General features: G+C 38.0%; 1 protein-coding gene across 1 annotated transcript in view; it reads right to left on the reverse strand.

Moving 5' to 3' along the window:
- Positions 1 to 20,332, reverse strand: part of cntnap5l (contactin associated protein family member 5 like) — a 46,172-nt gene that overhangs the window by 17,507 nt on the left and 8,333 nt on the right. Inside the window, exons 2-6 of the mRNA XM_030770644.1 lie at positions 19,073 to 19,183; positions 16,168 to 16,361; positions 2,351 to 2,498; positions 1,650 to 1,853; positions 787 to 971 (exon numbers count right to left, since the gene is read on the reverse strand). Of these exons, the coding sequence (XP_030626504.1) occupies positions 787 to 971; positions 1,650 to 1,853; positions 2,351 to 2,498; positions 16,168 to 16,361; positions 19,073 to 19,148 (807 nt within the window). The 5' untranslated portion in view covers positions 19,149 to 19,183. The remainder of the gene's footprint in view (positions 1 to 786; positions 972 to 1,649; positions 1,854 to 2,350; positions 2,499 to 16,167; positions 16,362 to 19,072; positions 19,184 to 20,332) is intronic.

A 20,332-nucleotide genomic window follows, 5' to 3' on the forward strand; every position in this document is an offset into this window, starting at 1 on the left:
TTTGGTACTAAACTGACTTCATGCACTACAATAGTCTCATGTAGTTCAGTCCCTTTTCAGTGGCTAATGACATTATGAGGAACAGTTCACATTCCTACAACATTATATATGCATACTTTAGTTAAATATAAATGGTTACATCAACAAATTTAATTTATGTGAAGCTTTTTTGGCTGTTTGGATGCCATATATCTTTTGGTTAGTGTATTTTTTTTTCTGAGACAGCTCTTGTGGTTATTCTTAGTCTCAGTATAACACATGTATTTCACTAAGATTCCTCCTGTCAATCATTGTGCAATATCATTCATGAGCCTTCATGAGAAAATTCTGCAATGTGGGTGTTCTGTCAATGGTGAGACATGATGGTAAATTAAGGTAAATATTTTAACTGTTTCAAAAAAAAAAAAAAAAAAAAACACAAGACAAGGCTCAAAACTCATTGATACCACTGGCAAAAAAACAGACAAGTCAATATGTGTTAGAAGTAATTCAGTTTGAGGAAAGAAAAAGAGAGAAAACAATTACTTGAAAAAACATCAAGTAGGAGAAATGAGTGAACAGTGGGAGTTGGCTGGGACAAACAGTACAAAGCAATACATTTTATGGCGAGGTCTGCTGAAACTGTAATTTCAGTTCCTTTTAGTATGTGAAGATCTGGACTTTTTTGGATCTAAGGAGAAAACTCTCCAGAGATAATTAACTCTCTTCTACAGCAAATAAACTTGGCAGGAGAGGAAACTGCCATAAAGGAGTATGCAGTCTGTATTGTGACTGTTGCTGACTCACCTCATAGTCTACCTCCAAAGAGTCCCCCTGACCTCTGGTATGAAAGTGGAGTGTGTGTTGGTCTATGGTAAAATTGACCTGCTTGTTGAAGCGCTCAATCAGGACAGAGTGCCAGTGATAATCATCCAGAAGGCTGCCCAGTGTCACCAAAGAGTGCTGGCCTCTGGAGGGGAGCTTAGCATCATCTACACACAGAGGAAAGTTGGAAAAGAGAGAGAGAGAGAGAGAGAGAGAGAATGAATACAGAGAGAATGCAAGAGAGAGAGAGAGAAGGAGAGAGAGAGACAGACAGACAGAGAAAGAGGGAGAAAGAGAGGGAGAGATGGTGTGGAAGTGGAGTTTAGGAGAACATGAGTGGACGTGAGATTTTTGGGGTATGAAAGAAATTGGAAGAGAGAGAGAGAGAGAGAGAGAGAGAGAGAAAGGAGGTAGGCATATTTACAGAGAAATTAGGCTCAAGTGCTCCAACCAGTTCTCAGAGACATCTCCTAAGTACCACTTGCAAGGGGTTGCTATGGCAACCCGCTCATTCACACATTTGGACATTCAGCCGAGGACACCGCCAAATCCATTTACTACATTCTCAGACAGAAGCCACTGCTTTCATGGAGCTGTCGGACCTACGTTGTAAAGAAGTCTAAATGGAAGAATGTTTGCTGAATCTTCCTTCAACAAAAAGAACTCTCCAAAATTTGGGTATAATAAGATCTCTTTTCTTAAGTTTTTCACCTTAAGTTTCTCTTTGTCACACATAAACTCATATTTACAACACATGTCTTCTTTATTCCCTCTAGTCTTGTAAAACTGTGCTCTCATATATAGACTCCTGCTGTCAGCATATTTGAACTCTCTCTGCCTTTTACCTAGGTTGAGGTGTAATGCCAGTCGGCCACGTTGCAGTTCTAGAGTAATGTAATCTCCTCTCTGGCTCTCGCCATGAACCAGAACTCCTTCTGCTTGCCTGCTCCTGAATCGTAGTGAGATCACATCCTTCACCGTACTTGTGGACTTCTGGTTAAACCGGTAGAGTAGGGAACTGCGGCCATCAAAATCTGCCACATCTGACTCTATTCCAAAAAACAAGGGTTAATAAAAAAGTTGAATCCATTTAAAAAAGGAAGTGGTGAACTTAGAACATTTAGTAAAGGAAACAAGCAATCCAACAAACAAAGGTTCCAGTATCATAATATTGTAGAGTAGCTTTTTCCTGCAACTGTCCAAGTTTTATTTAAAAAAAAAAAGTCTTTAGTTCAGTGGAGTCAGGAGCTTCTTCTATATACATTGTAGGAGACAAACTAGGTAGTATTCAGTCCTTTCTGTTTCACTTGCTCAAAAGGAATTCTTAAGGTCAGCATTGTAAAGCCAAGAGCACACTCATTTCTTTGAATGTTCTAATGATGCCCAGTGAGTGTGTACATGCATGCATGTTTGTGTGTGTCCTGTAAAACCAGTCAAACACACTCTGATAATGAGAATGTGTTGCTGTCTGATTATTATAGGAAAGAGTGTGTTGTTTATGGATGTTTATCATTTATTCTAAACGATATTGAATAATATTACTCACTGTAAGTGCAGCCATATACTTCTAGTCTTAGACCCAGTCCCCCAGTGGGGCTTCCCTGCAGGGGCTGCAGACGCAGGAATCGGGTTCTGATGGAGTGAGGCAGTTTGTGCTGGACCACTGTATCTGCATCTGTATTTCCTGGGAATGTCTGTTTTGACATAGACACGCACACACACACACACACACACACACACACACACAAGCAAACACCCCACACAGAGGAATGACAAGATATGGATTAAGAAATATTTCATGATTGGCAAGAAATGTTAGAGTCTCTAGATACCTGTGTTGAATGATAATACACCCCAGTGCTGGTATTTCTTATGAAAAAACAAAAAAAACAAAAAATGCAGGTTGTGTAGGGTCTCTCAGCGGTCACCCCCAGAGCGGTGATAATATTATCTCATTTCTAACTTACTCAGTTTTATGATAAAAAAGTTTTCCTTTAGAATACCACAATAAACACTGCCTGCGTCATAGGAGGGCAGCTCAGACAACTAATCTCATTGTCTTTAGGTGTGTAAGTTATACCTATATCAACTCTGGAATTTACTGCACCTTATATTGTCTGATCAGTGCTCTAATGCCATTATAACTCTTAACTCTTTGTAATGAAATTTTTTATGCAATTTTTCCAATATATTACTTTGTAGCCCAATATTTACCAGCGTTTCTTGTCTCTTGCATTTTGATATAAAGCATATTAAAGTGTAACTTTTGCTGGCTGGCCAAGAGAAAATAATTTTATCTTGCTGTAAAGACCAACAGTAAAAGACAGAGATGCATTAGTGAGTTCTCAGTAGCGTGAGCTAGGGTGTTGTTTGTGAGGGACTCTATGTAGAATTTTGCTTTTGACTCCAGCAAGGCTGGGACATTAATGCTTTTTCGCCCACATTCTACCAATTAAACCCTCTTCACACTGTCTTACTGTTTAAAAGGTATTTTGACTGTGACTTTCAGTTGTTACCATTCATTCACTACTGTGTACTGTGTACTACTCTTTTGTCTGTATGTCACATTTATTCATCCCCACCGAGTTATTTTGTTTTGTCAGTTTTATTAAAACATTCTGATTCATAAATCACTGTTTTAAGCATAAGACAGGGAACAGGGTAACAAGTCTCAGAACATGGGGAACATTCTATGCTCAGTTGGAGGTAAGCAGCACAGATACCCATTAAGACCATTTTCACTGGGCACTATCTGTCTCTAAACCTCATTAGAATGAATAAGAAAGTCAACCTGTGAGGAAAGCAGAATGTGAACTGAGGAGAGAGAGAGAGTGGGGAAAAAGGAGAAAGAAGTTTATCGTAAGAGAACATAGAGAAATGGATATATAGGTAGATTGATAGAGAGAGAGAGAGAGAGAGAGAGAGAGGAAATATGTGCGTGCACAAGATTGTGCAGGTTGGAAGACATGGAAGAGAGGACATATGAAAAAAAAAAGAGAGCGCTGGAGAGAAAAATGAGAACAGAGATGAATGTGAGGGAAAGGGTTTCGGAGCAATATCCTAAAGTAAGGGAATGATTGCCATAAATGTTACATTCACGGTCAAGCAGTTTTGAAATGCTGCTCTTTAGCTATGCAGTGGATCTATGGTGCAAGCAATCCTATCAAATGGCACAGGAAAAAGACTTCAGGAACAATTTGGGATTTTGTACATGAAAACCATTTGGGGTGCTGTGTTCAATTATTGGAACCAAACTGGGAGCCCACTGCAGAGACAGCACACAATGTACCTGAAAAGGAGACATTAACTTCCCGGGGGAGATCCCTAAATCCACAGAGTAAGAGCATGTAAAAGTGAGATAGAGAAAGAGTGAATGAGAGAATGAGAGAGAGAGAGAGGGAAAGAGAGAGAGAGCGTGAGAGAGAGAGAGAGGTTCTTTGCTATGGTAAGTGAGTAAAAATTGAGATCATAAAGAGACATGAAACAACATGAGTGCATCTCTTGGTGCAATTAATAATTAGCAGAGGAGAACGAGATTAATCTTGATCACGTTCTGTTCTTGCTATTCTTGGAATTTACTGTTCTTCATATTTATCTAAATTTGAGGAACACAACTGTGTGAATAAAAATGTAAAACATGAAAGAGAATGAATGATTGTACTGCAGACAGGTAAGGCAAAGTGAAATGGTAAATATAACTTGAAAAAATGTAATCTAATGTCACACATATGTTATAAACCTTGAAAGCGATTTTGACAACAATAATTCCTGTATGCAACAGTTGCAAAAATGATACAGACCACCAAAACATATCATCTAATGGATCAGCTAACTAGCAGGTGGGTAAATGACTGATTTCACTTTTTACCGGCTTTTTTTTTTTTTTTTTGCTAGTGGTAGTAATTTTTGTCATTTGACAAATCCTACAACTCTACAATAACAAAATGACCAACCTCAAGTCTTTATGATGCCATTCTCTTTATGTGTTTTATGACCTCATTTATGTAACTTCTCTGTTTGCTGTCTCTCTGTTTACTGGCCTTATGTGCATGGATATTTGTGCTAAGACTGTGAGACAGTAATAAGCAGTGATCTAAAAATCAATTGAATTCAGAGGATTGAGGTGACAAATGTGAGGCCTTTGCCATCCGTTGAAAACAATTTAATCCTCTTTTGGTGTGTACTGACAATAACAATGTTTTGCACTTCATCTGCGACTGTCAGTCTGACAAAAAAAAAAAAAAACCAAAACAAAAAACATAACAAAAAACAAAAATAAAAACCAAAGCAAAAATAAAAAACGAAAAGAACCCAACAACTAAAATTAGGAGTCTGCATAAACCACCCTGATTATTTTTGCTTCAGTGCTGAATATGTGGTCTGTTTTGTTCATCTGTGACAAAAACCTCTTTGAGTCAGATAAGAAATCTCATTGTTGACTTTACAATGGGAGGAGATGGGGGGGGGGGGGGGGGGGGGGGGGGGGGTAGGCATAAAAATTTAACAATACTTTTTCATATCTTTCATGTGGGAAAGGGAAATACTAAAATCCTATTTAAATAGTCCTTACAATCCCTTCAGATAAAGAAAAATCCAACTTAATTTTCAAGTAATTCACCTTCTAATTCGGGGATGAAGGCTTTGGCGTTTAATCCTCACACAGAACAAAAGACTCAGTACTTTTGTGTTCACTTAACATAAGCAGAGAGAGAGAGAGAGAGAGAGAGAGAGAGAGAGAGAGAGAGAGCTACTTCTGAAAGAACCTCTTTGTACAAAAGAATTCACAAAAAGAGATGCAGCTAAGCTGTTCACTGCACATGTCACTCAAACATGCCTCTCTCATTTGTATAGACCACTGCTCCCAAACATGGTTTTTGAAAAGGTATTTAAATTTAAACTATACAAATTTAAATCTAGAACAAATAAATCTCACAAAACAAGCCATTTAAGACACACGGGTAAACAGTTTTTGATGTTTCCAGCACAATAGTGCCTTTGTAAGCAAGTCCCTCAGAAGTCACAATGCTTTCAAATCTTGTAGCAAAGAGCGTGCCTATTATGGATTTCATATATCAAAATGGCTACTCGTCGACTAACCTTGCTCTACCAACTCTCCCCATCATCCTATAAGTCATGAACTTGGCTGTAATTTGTTGTATTATCACCTGTCAGTCATATTTCTATGTGACATGTCACATTTTTAAGACCCGTGTAGAATATAAGTGATCTTGAGCCGCTCTCTTACAAAGCTATAAGTCAGTCAGGAAGGAAAAAGACAGGTACCACCTTCCCAGCAACCCATCTACCAACTTGTGAAGTGTTGATTGGTATCATTTAAAGTGAGCAGAAGGGTACACTGTGAGGGAACAAAAAGTGAGAGCTAATTCTAGGTGCAGAAATAAAGAGCATGTATGTGGCGTGAGGAAAGAGAGCACCAAAAAGGAAAGGTAAGATATTAAAATGTTAAAAACGTTCTCCCTTTCTGATGTATATATTTAAATAACAATTATTACTTTCCTTTATATTACAACTATGTCTCATTCCACATTTTGAGATAGCACATGTAATGCAGGCAGATTAAACAAAAACCCTCCAAGACAACCTAAAGCAAATTAATTCCCTTTTACATGACGTTTTATAATATAGTGTTGGGATTTACATACAGAAGAATGACATTAGCACAGCATGATAAGTGTCTCCACACAGCTCACAAGATTCCATTTGCTTGTAATAAATAAATAAATAAACAAACAAACAAACAACTAAGAGGAAGACAAAAGAAATTACGCATATCATGTGTAATGAGATGTGAAAGGACGTTCGAAGGAGACAGATACACAAAGACGTTACTAAAAGGGCATGAGAAAATATCCATAAACATGTTTTTGATTTGATTGACCTTTTTAGAGCTGTGTAATGTGATCTGTCAGAGCTTGATGAATGTTCCCTGTCGTGTTTTCCATGAATTTTGTCTCACCATAAAGCCCAGGTAGTCAATGCTATTGATTTTGAACGGGCACCGACACCAAAATCTTATTATGTGGGATAAAAAGGGGCTGTTGCATTAGCGGAGGCACCACATTGACCACTGAAATAACACATTAGCAGCAGTGGTAATGTCTTCTAGCCGAGATGTGAACATTTACTCTCCACAGCTTATATGACCTTGCAAAGGAATGGAATCTGCAATTATGTTTCCAGCAGTCAAATATGATGATCTTCACACCAATCTTTTCTCTGTAAAACGCTATAAATTCTGTTGCTATTTTCACTGTTAGACTTTTACAATTTAAAGACCAACCACTCAATGAGGACTGCAGAGGTTTTTCAGCGGTACAGTTTGCAAGTAGATCATTAACTCTTTGGGTTTGAAAAGTTATATAAGATCTGTTTTTGCCAATCCCCATGGCAGTGAAGTGCGGAGTTTGTGTAGTGTGAGAGGCTTGAAAATGGAGGTATTCTGAAATGAAATTTATTGATTTTGTGTGTGTGTGTGTGTGTGTGTGTGTGTTGTGTACTGAGAGTTATGCAAGGACCTCACATCTGATGGACCAGGAGAGTACAGGCCAGATGTCTAGGGGCAACAGGCTAAATTAATCGATCATAGAGCTGTCATAGTAAGTCCAAGCTAAATGAAAGGCAGTGAAAGTCAATGTAAGGTGTCACAGTAAGCCAACTTATAACTCTGCAGAGACTTCACTGCAAATCATCATGAACTCTGCAATGTGTTGCTTATACTCTGCAGGATTTGTAACTTAAAATAGTTCATGGCCAAAACTGACACAGTCACACCAGGGAAAAGGAATTCTTGAATTTGACCTGACTTACAAAATCACACATACACATTTTGATTAAACACACAAAATGCATGAAATTTATTTTTATCATTTTTTGAATTGAAAAATTGAAAGACAAAACCGAGATGTGTGCATACCTTGAAAGATTTATCTCCACTTTAAAGGAAAAGACAGGCTAGGCTTTTGAAAATGGTGGTTTGTTGGGCTGAGCTTCATAATGTAATGGTGATGACTGAGTTAATTACAGATTGAGCCGTACTTGTGTATGTGTGTGACAGGATGGTGGATGGGCACTGGCTTCACAGTTGTTTATGAACAGCTACCCTTGGATGAATCTCATTTATGACTCATTTTTGTAATCGTAACGGCTTGCACCTTCTATCTACTCTAATTTCTGATTTTGTGAGATCTATGCAAAGTGGAAAAAAAATTCAAACATTTTTTGAAAATAAAATATTTTTCAAAGCAGTCTGTTTCTATCTATCTATCTATCTATCTATCTATCTATCTATCTATCTATCTATCTATCTATCTATCTATCTATCTATCTATCTATGTGTGTGTTTGTATGTGTGTGAGGGAGGGAGAGAAAGAGAGAGAGAGAGAGAGAGAGATTGCTGGCACAGTTTGCTATACTTTGCTATACTAGTGCTATGGGTAGTGCTACCATAAATCATTTTTTCCTTATCCTCTATGAAACCTGTTAGGGCTGATTTCATAAGAGGCTGCATCTGTTCCTGGGATCTGTCCCTGGGATTCAGGATCCAGGGCCAAGATGATGATTTTTTACATTGCAATACATGAGCTATTAATTGTTTCACTAATTGTAAAACATTAACATTTGCTAAGTTTAGTGCTCTCAGTGCTGAACGATAAACAGAGCTGTTTGGGGCAACTGTATTTTGGACAGAATCTGGTTGTTAAGTAATGTTTTGGTCACAGCTAAATGTCATTAGTATTTCATTAAAATTCTCTGAACCATTATCGAGGACTTGTCTAAACCACTGTTACAACTTCCTTAAAGAATTGATCAGTCTTTGCATTACCCTGAGCATGGTATCCCAGCATGGTACTCTGTATGATGTGCACTGGCAAGCTTTCTCATAATCTGTTCTGGGATTTACTTTGCACTGTGAAACAACCTCTTTGATGGAACAACATAGAAATGGGATATGACTGTGCTTTATTCCCATCGAAAAGCTGACACTGTCAAAGAGGGGATGCAGCTCAAGGACCTTTCAAGGCAAAATTGCTTCTTCCAAGGCTACTTCTCTCACTAAACTGATTTTACTGTTTTCATGTTATGAGAACCAGTCTAAAAAGATTTAAAGTAAAAATAAGGACATCAGCTTTGATATCACCCTGTTATTACCATTTTACTTTGGAAAAAGTGGGGGCAACTCTATGTTCACGAAGTGATGGCTTAGGAAAAAAGAATGCTAATCGTGACTGACCAACTAAAATATTTCCATACTGTGTTCAGGGCCCCCGTGCTGATCTTTTTTCAGTTGTTAAACTCTTCCTTGCTGACTAAAGAGACCTTGCAGCTAAGGGTGAAACGGTTGAAGGTCCTCTGACTGGAGTACAACTATGAATGCGTGCATGGCATCGTTTAGTCGTTCAAATTCTAGTTTTCAGTCCGATCATTGTGAAACCTCTGCATTTCATTCTTCCTTTGGTTGTAAGAAGAGTCTACTTATGTCCTCCCTATAGTGTCCACAGGTAGGGGGAGATTCTGTTTGAGTGTCTGGTCTCCATACATTTCATCATTAAAGAGGCAGTGAGTGTAACACAATAACATTATAAAACAATGCAATCCAAAACGCACATCATGCATATTTCAACGGTGAAAGAACATTTTGAAATTGAACCTTCATAGTCTAAGCATTGGCAATTGGAAACACTGATTTGAGGGTATGATGTTCACTGAACACTGAATATATCTGCATTTTGTTGTGTTTTTATCCACCCTGACTTTTAGTTGCACTCTCAGAAAAATACATGCCGGCATAAAAAGAGAGAGGATGAACTGGCTCAGTCATCAATGAAAAGAAAAACTGTGTCAGATGAAGTAATTTAAAATGCATAAATAAAAACAGATTTATGCAAACAGAGATTGAAATTTTTAGAGGGGGTAAATACAATAAGGAATGCGAAAACCAAGCAAAAATGTAAAGTTTCCATATGCAAATTCTGTTGTCTTTACAAAAACAAGTCAGCCAGCGAAGAGTCTCCTTGGTTTTTCATAGATTTTTATGAATCAGTCAAAAATGTCAGATTATTCTGACAATAATGTTTGTTATTGACTTGGAAATACAATGGAGTTAATGCTCAAGACCTAGTGGAAAGGCACAAAGGCCAGTCTTTTATGCCTCAACCATTCTGTCCATCTTCTTCTAAGAGAAGGATATGCTGATGGCTTGGTGGTGTGCACTGAGAAACCCTAAAGGATCCACTTGGTGTGATGCAAATCTTTTTAATGCTAATCAGCACATTCTCAGAACTTCATTTACTGCTCTCTCTTTCTTTACATTAATAATGTATTCTAGAATGCTAAATTTGGGATGAAGACTGTGACAGAGACCAAATGCCAGTGCAGGACCAGACTGAACCGAGAACACACAGAGATATCATTGAACACCGGAGGAAGGACCAGGAGCCCAGTGACATTTAATTTGCATATATCTGTGTTTTCTATTTTAATAAATGTTCCTAGATTTAACTGCTAGTGAAATGATATAGACAAAACTATTGCTTTAAAATTGAGAACAAATTTGCATAGGTAACTATTAGAGGATACTGGATAGAGGATGCTGCATAAAGTAGGAAAATATTGCTCAAAGATACTCTGTCCTGTAATACCTTGGCAGAAACTTGCTGAAATATGATCCTTACCGCAATTCATTTAATTTGTATATGCTGCATTTTTTTGCGGCAATTACTGTCAAAAAGCAGTTTTATGAAATTCTAGGCCTAAATGCCCCAGTGATCAAGTCTATGGCTACAGTTAAGGAAATACTCCCTTTGGCTATAATAGGAAGGGATCTTGAGAAGAACCAAGGCTTGAAAGGAGAACTCATTTTCCTCTGGATTGTTAGAGAATAGAGTTAAGAGCACTCAGTTTACTTTAGAGAATAAGGAATAAGTTGTAAAATCCAAGAGAAATTCATAAAGAGAGGATGAAAGTTTATCGTGGGATTCGGTTCTGTAATTGAACAGATAGTGAGGAGTCTAGATAGTTTAGATAGAGTTTAGATATTTAGATATTTTGGCAGGAGTTATCACCTGCTTTTGTCACCTGAGTTGTATGACCACTCATCACCCTTACATTCTCTACAGCAGGTCAGACATAAATATACTGATAATATTACACAAATACCAGCTCCTTCTGTTGTTTGACTAAGATCTTATCAAGATCCTGTTAAGATCCTGGAAGATTTTATAATCTATAAAGTCCAATTAAGATCTATCAATATCTTTAAAGGTCTCTAATAAGACCTGTATAGCTATCGTCAAGATCTTTCAAGATGATAGGCAGGTGCCTGGACAAGCCCAAACAAAACCAAACAAAGATCTTTAAGGAGTCTATTAAGATCCTCAAAATCCCTGGCAAATTTTTAATTGAAGAACCTGCCAATATTCTGATTAAGATTTTAACCAGGGATTTTTTGGATAAATGTTATTCTCAGTAATTCATCTAAAGATGAACCATTATTCCTTTTTTTTTTTTTTTTTTTTTCAGAAAATGAGTCTACTCTATGTAGCTGAGTCACAACACCTACACTGTGCTCTTTGTTCAAATATCTTTCACTTTTTCCTCTCTCTGCTCACTTGTTAGTCTACAACTTCTCTGACACATAATAGTCCTCATCTCAGCAAATACACACTTCTTCACTCTTACAGTGCAAAAAGACAAAGCACAGACTTTTTGATTTTTACAGTCATGTAACTGTAAGAGAAGTGCGCATGATGCAGCTTTCCTCAATAAATGAACATACTCAGGAAAGAAAGAAAGAAAGAAAGAAAGAAAGAAAGAAAGAAAAAAAGAGAGGTATAATTTTAGAATTGCGTCTCCTTACACTGTCTTCTACTTCTTGGCAGGCTACAGAAAATATACATAGAAAAAATTACACTGTAAATATGTAACAACTGTTTTGATTTGTTCTACATTACACCCTAGACCACTGGTTCTCAAGTCCAGTCCTGGGGAGCCACTGTCCTGAATGTTTTTTTTTTTTTTTTTTAACTCTCCTGAGCTCAGGACTGACGCACCTGATTCTACTGATCAGTTAATCATCAAGCCCTTGTTTAGCTCTATTAGCTGTGATAATGAAGAGTGAAAACAAAGATGTGCAGGACGGTGGCCCCCCAGGACTGGAGTTGAGAACTACTGCCCTAGACTATGAAATATAGGTGGTGATGCAGATAAGTGCAAAGTGCTACCATCAAACCAGATGTATTAAAACTTATTATTGCTCAGTCAAATTGCAGTTCCAGATTAGAATGTGCTAAAGTCCGAATTTCCAGATTAGATATTCAGCACCTTAAAAATACTTACTTGCCCTTGCTTGCATAGTAAATGTATTTATTATGTAAATTCTTGATGTCGAGACACTGTAAAAGAACATCCCACGAAAACACCCACTGTAACCGTTCTCACTGGATTATGCAAGGTCCAGTGTATAGGCACATCTTAGGCAGATCTGAGACAGTTGTTACTCTTAGACAGCACTGAAAAGTGACCTCTGCCGATGATACGATATGACCCAAAGGGCGAGGCGTTCCTTACATTAAAATTCATGAGATTAAAAAAAAATTAATAAAGCAAGTAAAAAGCTCACTCTTCTATTATTTAGTAGGGAGTGTTTACTTCCTGTGCACAAGCTGATTCCTTGTCACTTTTTTGACAGCTTTAACAATAGGCTCTGGTGTGCATGTTATTGCATTCGTGCTGTTTAACTACTTCAAACCTTTCTGCTCCATTTACCACACTTCTCAGGGAGAGGGAAAAAAAAAGTATTTTAGGAGCTATGTGCCAGTTACATCAAAAGCTGGACCTGGAACTATGTTCTGAGTACAATGGCACACATTTTTGGAAGAAGTCCTCTTGACATGTGGCATTTGCAAAATGGCTTGAGTTCTCTTAAGGCAGTGGAAATCAAAGGTACTTTGTGTTTCGAGAGATGCGTGACTGGCCTGCAGTGCAGGTTTGAGAGGTTGAAAGTAACATGTGGGCATGAAGAGTCTATAATTGTCAGTTGTACAGGGAAAAAGAAAAAAAAGAGAAAAAAAGAAAAAAAAACCCTCTGAAAACCAACTAGAGGTAAGACAAAAGATCACAGACCAGTAGTTATTTTTGCAGAATACAAAGACAGATTCATACTCTCAGGTGTTTTATGAATTTTTTTCTGAAAACAGTGAACACTAGTTGGCAGTTCAGAGTTAAGCTGCTGGGAGCTACATCTGATTTACAAGGACATGAGGGCATGAGGAGTATTTCTACAGCGAGAAAATTTGGTATTCTCTTGACAACTCATCCAACAATGAGCTGTGTACATTCCCTCACTTGCACACTGAAAGATCCCCATTGCTTCAATACTGCGCTGATGCTGAAAAGAGAGGCCATGTTTTCGAATCTGTGTGTGTGGCGTGTTCTTTCTTTCTTTCCTCCTCTCCTCTTTCCCCTGCACTTTCTCTCCATCTCCCTCTCACTCTCTTTCTCTCTCTCCCTCTTACATACCCCCCCACAGACACCTCCTACAGAAGCAGTTGTAATAACTATGTGGAGGTGAGGACAAAGATGGATGGGGGCAACGAGGAAAAGGAAAGCTGCAGGTGAAGAGATGAGTGCGTGACTGGCCGAGCTTTAATTGATTCTGAGTGCTGTACTTTTTTGTTACAGTCTGACCAAAAGGCTTCTCTTCAAGCAACCCCCCCTACCCCCCACCACCCCCCACATGAAACTTCAAACCCACTCTACAAAATTAAAAAAAAAACCAAACAAACAAAAAAATAACACTTTCATACTGATGCTGGGCTTTCGCCTCCTTCACAAAGCCTGAGAGTCAAAGAACAGTAAACCAGAAGAAAAATAAAAAAAAGGTGCAACAACCTTTTGAGAGGATGACTGATGTGTGACTAATTTTTCATTTTCCTTTCTAGTTTGAATGCCTTGTTTTTTTCTTTCTTTTTCGCCCCTATTAAATTTAACCATTTCCCATGCAGACATTATAGCATACATTGGGAGATTTGGGGTCTGCTTGTCATTACCACTCTGTCACACTCTCAGTCAGAGACTGTGAGCTATCATTGCATATACATTGTAAAATCAATAGAATGTGCTCAGGGGTTGAAAAGGAAACAAAAAGTGAGAAAGCGAGTTTTGAAGTGACAGCTTACAGCAGTTTTCTGACATTGCTTTAGTGAATCAGGATGCTCATTCTTAATTGGTTTGATTCATAAAATGACCAGTGGAACCAGGTTATATCTACACACAGTTACACTGTCTTCAACACTGTGCTGGTGACAGCATCTGGGCATCTGGTTTTTAATAATACATTGATTCACACGTCTCAAATGATTTCAAGCTGCTACTTTCAGACCAGCAAAGACACAAGATTAGGTCTCTTTTAGGTAATATTCAAAAGTATTTGGTTTGTCTGTGCAGCTTGCATTCTATAGACTGAGGACAGATGGCTGTAGACCAAAGGATAACTGACTCATTGATTCAGTCCAGCTGGCTTTGGCATCATGCTGGAACAGACTGGCACTCTGTGAGACAGCTACCCAGAATGTGTAAACAGGGTTGATTCATCACAGCGGAGTCCATCTCAGGGCACTGACTACCACTCTCATGCCATGGATACATATGCCAGCCTTGCCCTGACACAATTTACAAGTTTCTCAATGGGAGGCTAATTAGAGTGGACTAACATATTGGCTATTGACTGAGTGGAGAAAAAGCCCCCCGAATATCATATGGTTCTTGACCAGATTAAACAACTTCAGCTAAACCAAAGTCCCCACTGACTTGCCATATCTCTGTGCAAATATCGTAAATGAGCTCAACCGGGTTTCCTGCTACAAATAATTGGGTGTTTGCTTCCAAGTAATGGTAATGCCTTCTATACCTGCTGTTCTGTATGTTTGGGAATGGATGGGGGTGTTCAGAGTTTTTAGCTATGAATGCTGTTTGACGGTGAAGTAGATTTTTGGTGGGGGACTTACTGTTTGGACAAATGCCATGGTTTTGTGCACATTGGCACTTTCTCTGTTTTCTACTCACCACATCATGGTAATATTTTATCCTCATATGCTCTCTCTCTCAACATTCGCATTAAAATTCCCATATACTTACAGCATTTATTAATTTCTATAGTCTGTGTCTGCCTGAAAGGCATGACACAGATAAAAAAAACAAAACAAAAAACAAAACAAAAGACCCCTCCAGTTTTTGATTTTCTCAGTGGCATGGCTCTTGTAGTGACTGAGCATTTATGATTACCACTTAATATTAAGAAATGGAGTCCAATCATACAAATTTCACCAAACCTATTCCTACAAGGGTTGATCTTATTGTTTTTGGTTGACCCCCTAAAAGTCTTACAATGTATGGAGACCAGCCATCCAGATATTAAAACTGAATTAAATTAAAGAAGGTGTCAAATAATTCTAATATCTGTGTCTGCCTTTGGAACTGCCATTTGACTCACCAAATTCTCAGGTTACCCTCAAAATCACAACAATTCTCAAGCTGAAATTTGTTGTTGAGTAAGCTTGTAGCCAACACATTGAGCCACACCTACATTGTGACATAACAGGAGAAAGTTCAAACTGAGTCAATTGAGTGATGGATTTTTGGCATCTAATATGCTTTACCATTAATTAGCTCAGCACACATAGTTGCCGAGAAGTTTTAACAAGCTTGTTAATTAATAATTATAGTTAAAAATTATATGGAAATATTGCTCTAATTAACAAATTACTTTTGAAGTTACTATCGCTTTCACACTGCCTTTCATAGCTGATAATGGAAAAAAGAAATTTTTCTCAGTGGAGTAGATGAAATGGATTATATTACAAATTCAGGAAAGCCATAAAAACAGAAATGGAACACTATTCAGAAAGAAGTAAGTAACAAGAAATGCAGATTAAACTCCTACAAACATAATTATAACTGAATGACTAATTTCAGTTTTCACGGTAATATGTCACAAATATCAAGACGCGCTAAAGAAACCACAAAGAGAGTTCAACTGATCTTACAATGTCAGGTAAATCCTTTGATCTACATAAACATTTTATTGGAGATGGTACTCTATTTGTTTATGTGACTTTATCGTATTGACTTTATTGACTTCCATTTTTACTGTAGTGTGATTTAACATATATTGTACTTGTGACATGTGACTTTTATCATTATATATAGCCCTGTAAAGTTTAGTGTGGGCCTAGTATTATGTTCCTATCACTGTTATTTTTTCCACCATATTAAAAAATCCATCATAGAGGTAAGGGCACGGCAACATATATTAATACCATATGGATTGCAAAATACCAGACTCACCCAGAGTATGTTGTCCTGTCTGTACTCTCTCCAGGTCCTGCCTGAGTCGCTGTATTGCAGCTGAAACTGCCTCACCCAATCTAAACTGCCCCAGCGGCCCTGTGTGGCAATTCCTGTCACCTCCATTCGATCCCCCAGATCCAGTTGCAGCCATGGCTCTGGATCTGACCTGTGTGGGGACCATCCACCCCGACCTACAGAGTGGGAGAGATAAAAAGGAGAAAAGACAAGTGAAAAAACAGAGAGAGCTTGAAATTTAGAAGACCATAGCTTTACTGGGATTTCTTTGTTGGCAGGAAAGCCTAACAGCAATTTGAAGACAGAGAAACTATATCTTTGTGGTCAGAGATGCTCTTTTGGGCACCTCTGACTCATCTCTGAGTCGTGGTAAATCATCAGTGAGTCATGTTGTTGCTGTTCAGTGACCAGTGCAGCGAGATTTATAATATATGGCACTTTAGATTTAGCTGAGTACTGCAGATTTAGTTGCTGCTTACTGTGTGGCTCCAGCAGATGTGACACAACAACAAACTCGGTCTGAATTTCCCTCTGGATGACAGAAATGGAAGCAAACACTCTGACTCCCCTGAGCTAAAGCTAGCTTTCTTCTTTCACCACAAACAACATCTCCAAGTCCCTGTTAATGCACTTCCTAAAACACAGAGGTCTCCTTCAACCATGGAACAGTGTTCCCTCCCTTTAGCATTCTCTCCTCTGTTTGTTTGTTTGGAAAAAGCCTGGAAAATATAATTGCTTCTATCATGAAATGGCACTGCCAGGGTGCTAACTGTTCCTGTGGAAAACATCATCTTACTGTGTAGCTGATGCGTTAAGCTGCATTCACTCTTCAGGAACAAGCAATTTCAAAATGAATTGGTTGGGATAATCACTTTTGAATAGATGGAATTGTGAGGAAAATTGTCAGTTTGCGGTAAGAAATGTGGTAATGCCTTTTATGGAAAAGGGAAAAAAAAGGACACTTGAGCTCTATATGCTTAATTTAATTACCAGTTTGTGCCCAGAGGCCATTGTCAAAGTGACAAAATTCCAAGTGCAGACATTCTAATTAAAAGCCTGTCCTCCATCTGATAACATTAATAATGTCAGAACAACACATCTGTATATCTCTCTTAATACATTTTCTTCTTCATTCTCATACACGCAACAAAAGACAAGACCATGTATGACAAGCATCAGGATGTATATTTTTGTCATTTTATATGACGTCATATGATGATTATATGATGTCATTTTATAATGTCAAACATCAGTCTAAAACAACATTTAAAAACACAGAGCTGAGCCTAGTTTCACACCAGGCCAACAAATTTTTCACCAGTGTCATTTAATCAGTCTATTGCTGCTGAGTATAAAACACTCTGCCCGACATCAGTTTCGTAGCATGGACTAAATGTAATTGGGCTATGCAGCAACACCATTGTGTAAAGGATTTCTATGATTCCATACTGCCTGGGCATTAACTCACAGACTTAGGGGTGACAGTGTGATAAATGCTGCATTAGGTTAATATAGAGTAATTATATAGCAATAGAGGAGTATAGGTTAAAGTGTCATCGTGTATTTTCAGTAACAGTCTCTCTCGTTCCACCTCGTGGGGCATCTTTTAACAATCCCCAAGAACAATGTCACTACAGATGAGGAGACACATAATTAAAGAAACTAACAGACAAAGAATTTTGAAGTATCATGGAGCTTGGACCATTTCTCGAGAGAGACTAAGAGATAAGCCCCATTTGTGATAATTCATATTTCATGTTTTCAACATCACCAACATGCTATTTCACATTCAGCTGTAACAATGTATCTTGTTCCCCAGACAAAGAACAATTGGAATTGAGAATTACATTTTCCCACAAGTTCCTACAGACATAGTGTTAACACATTCATTACTGACAGCAGACAATGTAACCACAATACACAGATGTCTCAGATTCAAGCTTACTCCTTACTCATTTCAGTACAACACTTTTCCAAACCTATAGTCCCGGGGATATGTAAGAAGAAGACAGAGGAAGAGGACCAGAAGGCTCAGTAGCTTGTCTTTACTCTTCTGCACAAAGTCATATTTTCTGTTGAAGATATATTCTTATTTTATTTTGATTTTACCAGGGCATAATGAAAATAGAGTTGTGCAATATTAAACTCCGAGACACGATCCAATGCTACATTTATTGCTAGGTCCAAATCATTTGAGTGAAGAGATGGATCTGATACGTTTTCAATGTGTAATTTGCGTACACTAGTGCTTCCCTACCTGTTATTTGATCTTTAATTGGTCTTTTGGCTTCCTCTAACTGTAAAACCCATATGGTTATTAATGTTGATTTGTTAATGATGTACATGTGTTGCAAGTTTAACGTGCTAATGTACACTTGAGCCCTATAGCACTGTCATTTTTCCTTTTTGTATCATTTCTCATCTCACTTTCACTATGCACTAATAATAGTAATCAAACCATATGGAAAGACGATATTTTTTCCTGAAATTCTGGCTTTCCTCTCTTCCAAATGTGTTCCTCCTCTGTCTTCATGAGTTTTCCTGTGACGTGCACTCGGGCCAAGAACGATCAAGAGACACTAAAACAAATGCTTGGACTCTTTCTGCTACTCTGAACATTAACTTTGCATATTAGAGTATCTGCTCAGCACATCTAACATCTCTGACAGAACTAACAGAACATCATTTCACCTGATCATCATGCATATTCAGAGGAACTGATGAATACTATCGCAGAGTTCATCGTCCTGGTACAGTGGTAATATGAACTATGTGGTAAGGTAAATGAAAATCAGGCCTCTGGTTACAAACTCATCTCTCCCAGCAAAGGTGAGTCACACATTACAGACATAGATTTCATGGCCAATACTGTTGATAAAATACGTACCTTGCCTCCTATTCAACCTTGCCAAGTGTGGGGACTGGCTGTCGGAGGCTCTCGATGAGCTCTTGAATGCCTCCATGGGAAGTGCTGCCACCAGTTGATCTTCACAGTAGTCTAGGACACAGAAAAATCAAAGCATAAATACTCTTGGGTAAGTATTTTGTGACTGGCAAACAGTCTGAAAATGGACAAATATTTCTAGATGAATAGTGAATACACCACTTTATTTATCTTGGTGTTTTACCATTACTCAGTGATAGTAAAGGACCTCACAGATAATTAATATACTTGTTTGCATAAATGTCTTCGGTGTGATTCAAGTAGGATTCAAATATCTTTCTGTGGAAATCATTTTTATTGCGGTTTGTTTTGATGGATGGCAGTTAAGTTGTCAGGAAGGCTACTCTTAAAAGGACTACTAATACAGATTCTTATCAAAGCAAATGATCTGATTTCAACTTTGACATGTAGTAATAGTGAGTAGAAAGTCATAATAGATGAACGGTGAAAAAAAAAAAACTTGCATTAATTTGAAGAGCAAATCAGCCTATGAATGTAGGTTGCTTGATACTCAGATATCAGTCTGTGGGTAAAGCATCCGATTCATTCAAACTCAGTAGTAATTTTATTTAACACTATGTGTTTCCATTTTTTTGTTCAGCATGTGTATTTGGTTTCTGATTGTGTAAAAAACAGTATCCACTGCTTTGAAGAACAGACATGATGTGTGTTTACACACACACACACACACACACACACACACACACACACACACACACACACACACACACACATATATGTACTGTGTTCACTGTGTTGCAAATATCCCATGCTTTTCCTTGAATAACCTCTGCCACGTGTCACACGTTGTTCCAGAGAGGATGAGGATATTCTCTGAAACATCACTTGCCTATTCCAGGAATTGGGATATTTTAAAAATTGCAGTTGTGTTCAATGTTCGTCTGAAGAAAGGACAGCCTAAAGCTGTTTGTCATACTAGAGACCCTCGCTTTGCAAACAAATGAAAATGAAATTAAAATGCCTGATTGTGTGTTCAGCGGATTGTGTAGGGTGTTCATTTGAATGTCTATAGCATTTTAGAGTAAATTAGATTTTGCACTTTAGAATTTAATAGGTTGTATCTTTAGGGACTAATGAAGTAAAGGTTAAAACCTCTGTGAGTGAATAAAAGAAAAGGATATGTCTCCTGCCCCAGTACTCTTTGTTCTTGGTATTGTGGACTCTAAGAAATGTGCAGCTCAT

Source organism: Chanos chanos, chromosome 4 (genome assembly GCF_902362185.1).
Source record: "Chanos chanos chromosome 4, fChaCha1.1, whole genome shotgun sequence".
In the NCBI taxonomy this organism is placed as follows: Eukaryota; Metazoa; Chordata; class Actinopteri; order Gonorynchiformes; family Chanidae; genus Chanos; species Chanos chanos.